This window comes from Drosophila elegans, unplaced genomic scaffold, assembly GCF_018152505.1.
Source record: "Drosophila elegans isolate 14027-0461.03 unplaced genomic scaffold, ASM1815250v1 contig_149, whole genome shotgun sequence".
In the NCBI taxonomy this organism is placed as follows: domain Eukaryota; kingdom Metazoa; phylum Arthropoda; class Insecta; order Diptera; family Drosophilidae; genus Drosophila; species Drosophila elegans.
The window spans coordinates 11,413,684-11,423,412 of record NW_024545513.1 but is presented as its reverse complement, the minus strand read 5'-3'; the positions used below and the strand labels follow the sequence as shown (position 1 = coordinate 11,423,412).

At 39.7% G+C, this 9,729-nt stretch overlaps 3 protein-coding genes across 6 annotated transcripts in view; all 3 read right to left on the bottom strand.

Moving 5' to 3' along the window:
• Positions 1–163: 163 nt before the first annotated feature.
• LOC108137214 (pH-sensitive chloride channel 2) lies at positions 164–2,584 on the bottom strand. The gene is made up of 2 exons (XM_017258805.2): positions 2,084–2,584; positions 164–1,449 (listed from the first exon to the last, which is right to left on the bottom strand). The coding sequence occupies exons 1-2, from the start codon at positions 2,502–2,504 to the stop codon at positions 254–256; spliced, it is 1,617 nt and encodes a 538-aa protein (XP_017114294.1). The 5' UTR covers positions 2,505–2,584; the 3' UTR covers positions 164–253.
• Positions 2,585–3,015: 431 nt separating this feature from the next.
• On the bottom strand, positions 3,016–4,807 carry LOC108137066. The gene has a single exon (XM_017258572.2). The coding sequence runs from the start codon at positions 4,805–4,807 to the stop codon at positions 4,466–4,468; it is 342 nt and encodes a 113-aa protein (XP_017114061.1). The 3' UTR covers positions 3,016–4,465.
• Positions 4,699–9,729, bottom strand: part of LOC108137122 — a 75,735-nt gene continuing 70,704 nt past the window's right edge. For all 4 annotated transcript variants that reach the window (XM_017258656.2, XM_017258655.2, XM_017258658.1 and 1 more), the window contains 2 exons: positions 5,029–5,961; positions 4,699–4,800 (listed from right to left, as the gene is read on the bottom strand). In XM_017258656.2, the coding sequence (XP_017114145.1) occupies positions 5,090–5,961 (872 nt within the window). In that variant the 3' untranslated portion in view covers positions 4,699–4,800; positions 5,029–5,089. The remainder of the gene's footprint in view (positions 4,801–5,028; positions 5,962–9,729) is intronic.

Here is a 9,729-nt window from a genome sequence, read left to right as displayed (position 1 = left end):
AGGTAAAGCGTGGTTAAAAATATTTTTTGCCCCTTTTAAATTGATAAATTTGGAAGTTAGGGATTAATAAATATGTACATAAATTAAATCTCAAACAAAATAATTCGATTTCCGATTTAGAATTGAGCAATTTAAAATGAAACAAAAATGAAAACCTTATCTGTTAAGAAAGTAATTACATTTATAACATTCCAAAATAGGGCGATTCATATAGTTAATTTTGGAAGTACAAATACATATGAACCTTTTATGTTTAAATACAGTAGACAAAAGTCCAGAAGAACAAGTTGAAGACGAGAAAGGCGAGTGGGAAAACGAATCTGGCGCGGCTGTCGATCCACATGGCGATTTCCTGGGGCGTCAGCGTGGTCCAGCCACTCAGGTCGATTTCCTCTTGGTGAGTAGCGCCATCCGCTATATTGTTGTTCAAGGTCTGCGAACTGCCTGCCGAATTGATGGCTCCACTGGATTGTGCTGCTCCCATGGATCCCGATCCCGATCCCAATCCCAATCCCGATCCCGATCCCGATCCGGCTCCAAAGGCACTCTCCACAAAGTTGACATCCAGTTTCTGAATGCCCCTAGGTCCTCTAGTTCGCTGGTCCAGAACTTGACCCTCCTTGATCGTGGTAATGGGCAGATTGACAGTGAGATAGTTATTGAATCCAGCACCAGATAGCGAGCTGGTATCTATGGATTTTTGCAGAGCAGTTCCGGAAAACGAACGCGATCTGGCATGACTACGTCGCCTCAGCAGATTGGGCGATAGGGTGGACTTAAGGATGTGTTTGCTATTCAGTTTCTTGACGGGCACACTGTTCTTGCGACGCCAAATGGTGTTGACGAAGGCAAACTCCACCATGCTGCCGAATATGAAGATGGTGCAGCCGAGGAACCATACCTCCGATACCTTAATGTAGCTAACCTTCGGCAGGGTTTTGCCCTGTGCCGAGGCAAGGGTTATAAAGGTCAGCAGGGTACTGGTACCGAGGGTAATCCTTGGCGGTGCCTGGTCCGCCTGCAGCCAAAAGGATACCCACGATATGGCCACTATCAGCATGGAGGGCAGGAAGTAGTCCATCAGATAGAAGCCCACCACGCGAGTCAAATGCACGGTGAAGCTGAGGGAGCTGTAGTTCCCGGCAAAGGCTCCATGGCGTAAGTCACTCAAATCGGCATTGATGACCGTCTCGTTGGACCAGGATCGCTGCAGCACGAACTCGGTAAGATGCAGTGCACCGTCGTACGTGATTGGACGCTTCTGTTCCCAGTGCAGCACCAGCTCCGAGGTGTTGTACATCCAACTCTCCAGGATCGTCGAGCAATGCTGTTCGTCGAAGGGAAATTTCTTCAAATTGAGCCAACAATAGAGCGTTGCCTTTATCCTGTTCGAGACGATCACTGTGCCGTCGGGGGAAATCGAGGTAAGGATATCCTTCTCCGTGAGACCTGCAAAGTAATGGGGGACTAATCAGTTTTAATTCGATATTTAAGGTTGAAATTTCGGTTAAATGGAGATTTTTTAAGGGTCACCAACCTGATTGTAATACGATACTTGTAATAATTTCTTTCCCTTAAAAAAAAGCTCTGATCGTTTAACTATAATATCGGAAAGTGTTCGAAGATATATTTTTCAAATTGGGAATTTTTTTATATTTTAAAAATTTGAAAAACTCTTATGAATTTAAACTGAAACACATAACTTTGTATGTATTATCAAAACTAAACCACAACATAATATAAATAAAAACTTTAAATAGATTTTAAAGATTAAATCTGTATTTTAACAATTAAAAAAAGAAACCGAAAAACATGGATACGATAGTATATTATGCAATTGATAGCTCAAACTTATCTGAACGTTTTTAAAGTTTAAACAATTAAACTTTATGTACTATTGAGCATAATACAAAGGCTTTGTAAGAAAGTCAAGGTATTAAGGTATAGTTTGTATACATTTGAGTTATGTTTGGTAGATAGTCTATAATCTAATATATATATATAAATAAATAAATATATATTTTTGATACAAACTTTTTTTGCCACTGTATATATATTGCAAAGATTTCAAAGATTTACTTACCCAATATACTGGAATCCCGCTCGTTGGCCAGAAAAATGTGGGGCATCCATAGGGAGTCCCTCATGTGCTGCTCACCCAGAATGGGCTGTCTCCGTTTGGGACTTACGTTCCGGAAATTTAGACGCGGATCAAGATAACGCATTTGGAGCAGGGCGTATATCTTGAACTGCAGATCGTGGGCCTCCAGATTCTGCATAAAATATATATATGCACGCATATAGACGTCCACGGGCAATCTTTGTCCAGTTTCCGAATAGGTTATGGGTCGTTCCAGTCTATCATATCGACATCCGTGGGTCAATCTATCCAGTAATTGGGTTTGCGACAAACTGTCGCCGTCTGCCAACGTTGGACAGTCGTCGTCGAGCGCAGAAACATAAAGAGTGTTTATCAGAATTGTTATGATGAGCGACCAATCCATTATTTTAAAACAATATGACACTTAACTAAAACAAAATAAAACCACGCTTAAAAAATCCTAACGGTTAATGCAAAATGGCGCAAAGCTTAACATACTGCTAACCGAGAAGTGTTCCGAGCAGAAAATGTTAATGTTATTACACATAAAAGTCTGGTGTTAAAAAGTTAAGAAAAAATTCAGCAAATATTAAAAACAAAAATATTACTATTTACCTTTAAATATATTTGTTTTTATTTGTTTTAAAATGCAATTATTAGAAAATCTTTTAATAATAATACTGAACAAAAAAAGTAGACTAACTAAACACGAAAGTCAGATACAAAGTAAAATATCTAGAGCATAAGTCATGATGAAATTACAATTATTTAATAAATCATTACTTTGCGCTTTACGCTCAGTGTAACAGCACAAACGCTCATGTAAAACCAATTCTGCGCTTTACAGCACGCTGTTGTGCTTAAAAGTTAATGTTAAGAGTGGCGCCAAAATTCAAACATTGCCCAAGTTAAAAACGATGGCCCTTAACGTCTTTACTCATTTATGATTTTATTGATTTTATTTCACCGCTGCACTTGTCATTAATATACAATCGGGTATATCTCAACATTTACAAAGTTACTTAAGTTTTGTGTTTTATCTTTTCGTTTCGTAGTTTCCTCCTTTAGTTTCAAACATTTATTTAAATTTATGAATTCGAATTCATTGATAATATGTATGCATAGTTTAAGTTACCTCTCATCCCTTTTATGCTTATTACAAATACAAAAAAAAACAATTACCTAAATTTAATTTTATATATATGTATATATTAAGTGTAGCATATTTATGTCGTATTAAGTACATATTTTGTAATGTTACTAAGCTTGGTTTACGTATAAAATGTGTCGTAATTAGGTATGGGTATTGCGGATTATGTAGTTGCTTTCTCGATCTTCCTGCTTACACACATAAAAAAGGGGGAAAATTTTCTATTTATTGGAACATTAAGAAGGTGCAATTTCGAGTTGAGATGATCAGAATTAATGCAATAGGGGAATTAAAAATAAATATTCCCCGACTAAGAATATATAACCTTACATTTTTAATGATAACGTTTTGCTAAAAATGTAATTTGCATTACAATTTACATAAACAAAATTTAAGGTTGTATTTTCCTAATCAGGCAGTGGAACTCCAAAAGTGTTTTTAAGCCGCAAGTTTTGGACGCATATTCAAATTCAATTCAAATTCAAAAATATATACAAAAACTGTTACAAAATTATTGATACTTTTAATAACTTTGCACATCAATTAAAAATAGACTTTTAAGCTTAAGTTATTGTGGTAAAAAGTATTTCGATGAATACAAAATCACTAAAAGTATGCTAAAATTTATTACAACTAGGAAATCAGCCGAAAGGTTTAAAAACCCCAAAGACTTAAGTCCTTCAACATCTATTACCATCTCATCTCTCCAAATCGGTTATTTTTCTTCCTTTTTGCTGCTCTGTTCACTTTAAGTATGACAGCTATTCTTATTTTGGATTCATGGGTTTGTGTTTTTCACTACATTGACTAGTTATCTTTTTTTGGGGTCACTGTTTACAATCGGTTGATCTGCTTAGGAGCTATGGAAATGTATCTTCGCCGCGGCTGCAATATATAGTATGTACAGTGATAGTTCGACTTAGACTACGATCTTTTTGCTGGTCCAACGGGACGCGGTTTGGTTTTTGTTTTCTTTTTGGAGGTGAAAAGTCTCCCTCCTACACATTCACATACACACATATTATCCTTAGGTCATATACACCCACGCACTATTCTTGGAGGGGCAGGAAAAAAAAAACAAAAAAAACAGTACTCATTACACTTTACACACTATACCGATTCGATCTAGGGTTTTATGACTATGTCTAAGGCTAATCGCTAACTAATACTGATCCGTCGAGTGAATACTTGTCGTCGTTGGCCTTTTCTTTATTTCAGATGCGCTCCCTGTCCACCTGTGTCTCCTGGAGTTCGAGTTCCGTTTCCTCGGCGAGTGTATAGACCCCGGAGGCGTTGGCCCCAGTGGGCGTGGTCAGGACGTCGAGGAGCGGACTGCTCAGCGAGGAGTAGCCCAATCCCGGATCGCTGCCATGGGCGATGCAGCTATTTCCGGGCGTGGTCACCTCCCCCGAACCGGGAATTACCGCTGATGTGGGGGCGGGCGTGTAGGCGGGGGCGGGGGCCAGGCGGGCGCCATTCGGATCCATTGTGAGGATGGGCACCAGCTCGTGGTTAACATAGTCCTTCAGTACCAGCGATGTGGGTGTGTCTGCCATGGGGAGAGCTCACTATTAATAGCTATTCATATTTTACAAATCCGGCTCGAAGGACCATGATTAATACTCAAGTATTTCCAGTTTTGGCCTTACAAGACGGACTTGTTACTTTTATAGGATAGATAATGGAATTGATATTGTATCTATATTATATGTATACTATTTTACAATATCAAAATAGCATATCCGGATTAAAGGACTGAAAGTTTGATGGAACTCACCTGTCACCAGGGTCTCTTCGGTGGGGTTGCGCTGGTAGAGATGCCCTCGCTTCTCGTAGTGTCAAGATGCTGGCACATAGTACTGACCGCTCTCCTCGTGCGCCACATCCATCATCGAGCCACCGGCCCCGCCGGCACCACCTGGTCCACCCGACACACTGCCGCCGGAATTCGCAGCACTCGACTTCTTGAACTCCACCACTATGCGAATCCGATGGACAATCTCCTCGTGGATGACATTGAAGCACATGGCCGTTAGGGTCATGCCCGACATTATGTAAACCGAACAAAACCAGGTGGTGGCATTCGATTCCCTACGCAATCCCGGCAACATATCGCCAAAACCAATCGTGGACAGGCTCATGAAGCAAAAGTATATGCCATCCAGAATGGGCCAGTTCTCCAAGCGATACAAGACGGCGGCGCCGAAAACAATATAGATGATCATCATGGAGAAGCAGAGGAGAATGGGAGCCAGGATACTGAGGCCATGCATGGAGCCCCTTGATTCGCTGGCACTAAGCGAGTCGATGTCGGCCAAACCTCCACCACCAGCAGATCCTCCTCCAGGTCCGCCAGCATTTGGTGGCGGAGCTCCACCACCCACCGCGTCCTTCTCGGGTGTGGTATGAAAGACATCCCTCACGTAATACGGCTCCTGCATCACGGCCTGCTGTTTGCGCAACTCCTCCTGCTGTCTCTTCCGTCGCATCCGGCGCTCCTTTTCGGCCATCCGCTTCTCGTCGTAACAGCAGTAGCCGCAATTCGAGCAAAGACAGCAGCACAGGGCCTTCGAGAAGACCTCGCGGGCCACCCGGGCCAAAATGCTGCCCGTGCTGCTCAGATAGACCAGGGTCAATGGGATGCCAAAGAAGGCGTACGCCAGGGTCACGATCCTTCCGAGCGTCGTCCGCGGTGCAACGTTCCCATAGCCTGATGGGTTAAAAAAGATAATTGGTTAATCCGTTGGTCACTTTTACACTTACAAAATATAAGAAAAATCAATGCAGATTCAATTTAGACATGTATAGCGTTAAAAAGTTATTTTTGGTCCTTCGATCCGAAGTTTTTATTGTATTTATAAAGCCATGGAACCTCTACATGTTTCTGAGACTACACAAAATCTTAATTCTATAGTTCATGTTCAGAAAATAAGAAATCCGGCGTGTAGTATTATGTGGAATTTGGGTTATGTGCTTATTACACTGGTTACTTTTTAAAAAGAGGAGATATAAACAATTGAAGCAACAAGTAGTTTACATGTAAAACCAGCATGTAATTTTTTTCTTTTAATTAATATTTGTATAAGTCTCGCTTGTTTCCTACTTTAAATTCTCTACTTATACAATTTTCCTCCTGTGAAAAAATGTCCATTAACAATTTCCTTTTTGTGTTTTTTTTTTTATTTTCCCACATTAATTTGCCAAAAGTCAATTTGCGCGACTCCCCCGAGAGATCCGACTTATTGACATTACCCAAATGAGCCGTAACTTCACATATAAGCCCTGTATACCCCCGACCCTTGTTCTTTCTCAACATTTTCCCTTTTTCGCCCCCATTTTTCCCCATGTTGTAAAGGGCACCAAAAATAATTAAGCTGGCAGAGGCAATAAAAATGCTTAACAAGCTTAAGGCCGGAAATTCCCTTAGGAAGGTGCAGCAAAAAAAATAACACGGGGGCGGGGAAACAATTGAGCAGGTGGGCGTGGCACACACACACACACACACACAGACAACACACAACATACACAGACATTGGCAATCTTCGTCAGGTGTGTCATGCATAAATTTGAAAATTTCTTAATTTTATTGTTTTTTTTTTCTCGTATTTCTCTGTTGGCGGTTTTCGGATATATTATTTTTTATTTACTCGTGGGTGTGGCTTATATAGCTTCTATTTTTTTATTGAACAAATGCTGCCTCAGTGGGAAGTGAGTCATTTGAGATTGGAAGGAAGCAAATGAATCGAATCAATATGGGGGTATCACATGTGGCAGGGCTCAAGTGCCTCCGGCTCCTGACATCCTGAAAAGGAGGACTTCAATTGATGGTGGTTGCACAGAGAAAAATAATACGCTACAATTTTACATAGCCATAAATAAAAATGTATTTTATTATCTATTAAATCATTTTGATAAATCTCATTCACTTAATATCATACTTTATACTCTTATTATTCATTATAGTTATTATATATTATAGGTTTATTGGGAGGGTAAAAAACTATTTCTGTTTTTTTTTTTATGCTTTTGGTGTAAGAGATATCAACAACTTAAAAAAAAAAAAATACATTCCTTAATTGTTTGTGTATAATGGTTAAAAAATCCAAACAAATTTTTAAAAGGGATAATGTCCATATCTGAAATATATTTTGGTATAAGTGATTGCCAAATTTTTGGTTTCTGTGTAAGGGGTGTTCTTCAGTTAAAAGCAGCAACAGTGACTGAAACAGGAAGCGGATTTCGGAGACCTTGGTAACCATGTAATTGCGTTGACAGCAAATTTAAATGAAATCGCCCCCTCCTTCGGCACATGGCCAAAATGTCAATGTGTCACAAAGTAGACGACAGCTCAGCATCCTTCGAAAATACAACACATTCACTGCCTCAAACCCCCCACCGCACTGATATATCCTTTCTGTACCCACCGTCCCCGCACAGTGGGCCATCGATGTGTGTGTGTGTGTGTGTGTGTGTAAGGGGGCATAAATCAATCTAGGGCAAGATTTTCGGCAGAATTTTGCTGATTTATTTGCACCACTGTGCTACTGCCACCCCCTCCCCCCTTTAGGAAAACACCCCAGTAAATCCGCCTGCCCCACACCCATGGCTAATAATATTGCCATTGACCCGACTCGAGGGGGCTGTAAAACTCAGCTGCCGCGCTGTCAATTTGCCGGGATATCAGGGTACTCAACGATAGCGAGGGGCGAGGGGCCGAGGGTGTGGATGAGGGCATCTACATATTTTATTGAAAGATATTGAAGGATTTCAATATTGAGGAGTCAAACGAAGACTCAAACACATGAGGATACTGAGATAAAAACCTAGACACTTTGAACCATCTATAAGACCTATAAATACTAAGAGGCTCCATTTAGTTTTAATCCAATTTATCGATTTATTAATTTGAATCTACGTTCGGTATTTACTTCTGAATTATTTAAATAAAGTATTTTTCTTTTATTAAGCTTAAAACCTTCATATTTATCTAAATTTAGTTATGTGTATTTTTTAGCTATTGAAAATCTATCGAAAGGTCGATCAAATATTTATCGTTAACAATTTTTTTGGAGGAATGTAATTGGAATAATAAGTCAATAAACTACGTAACTCCTTGCTAAAACGTTGTACCTATTTTAATAATCAACTTTAAAAATCTTTGAATATATTGAAAGCACTATTACAATTCAGCTCACTTACTATGTTCAATTTGCTTTCAATGCTCGCCATTTAATTCCGTTCCGATAGGTATTTATCGATTATGCAAATAAATCGCTGAAAGCGGTAATGGGTGTGACTGGGGATGGGCGACTAAGCCGATAGGCAAGTGAATTATTTATCGAATATGCGTGCGAGTGGGCAAGTAAATACAATTACCCGGTCACAGCTTAAACACACACTCTAGCCATAAACAACTAGACCTAAACTGCCTTGGACTTGGGCTAAGCCCATCGCACGTTCATTGAGGCCCATTTATATATCGATGGTCCTTCGGTTATGCCCACACATAACACAAAATGGCGGAGCATAAAACGGAATCGCCGGGCCCCAAAGATGCGCAATTGATGATAGTGAATGTGGAAATGGAGCTCCGTTTCCTCCGAGTCTCACTCTCTCGCTGTGTGAAAATGGAAAATGAAATTTAAAATTATTTTGCAACTAAATTACTTGTCTTATTGCCGTCCAGGGGATTGGCCGATCCCGATCCGGAGTCCTATTTATTGTGCCAGCGACAGCAGTAGGAATCTGGAGGAGTGGATGGGGCAAAAGGAGCGAAAGGAGCAGGCTGCCCATAAATTCGCATTTATGCCCTAGACAATCATAGAGCTCACGCCAAGAACGTGGATACTGCGACGGCTTTAAAGTGCTCATCGAGTTGATATCCTCTGATATTCTTTTAGTATTAATCCTGTAATTTTTCTAATATCCTTGGTAAACTAAACTTTACGGCCTTCGATAATAAATAAATAAATAAGCAATTGTGCTGCATTTAAAATATTTAAAAAATCTTGGTTAAGCCAATAAATAAAATGCATAAAACTAGATTTTTTTTTATTTTTAACAGTTTAAAAAGAGAGTGAAAAAATAGTCTTAAAGGTATTAATGGAAAAGTCCACTTCTATGGTATATTGTAAGTTATATTTTATTTGGGAGTTGAAAGACCTGAATATTTTGTCAAGTAAAATAAATAAAAAATAGAGGAATCTAGTTATATTTTAAGCCCCTCGAATAGTCGAGCATTTTTTGGAGAACCCAAGTATATTCGAGGGTATCGGGGCATGGTCCATGGCACTGCATTCAAGTACTCGAGTGGCTTAGTCCTACGGACCAATAATCATAATCATATTGTTCGGGCTGCCCAACCAAGAACAATGAAGACCTGCTGCCCCTCTTTTCCCGGGCCAAAAAACAAACACACAACCCACAAAAACAATAATAATAATAATAATAACAAGCAAGGACAAGGACAAGGCGTGTG

Coding starts and splice junctions, on each gene's coding strand:
- LOC108137066 (XM_017258572.2), bottom strand. CDS start 4,807: ATGGCAGACACACCCACATCGCTGGTACTGAAGGACTATGTTAACCAC.
- LOC108137214 (XM_017258805.2), bottom strand. CDS start 2,504: ATGGATTGGTCGCTCATCATAACAATTCTGATAAACACTCTTTATGTT. Junction 1,450..2,083: donor GCGGGATTCCAGTATATTGG/GTAAGTAAATCT, acceptor ATTACTTTGCAG/GTCTCACGGAGAAGGATATC.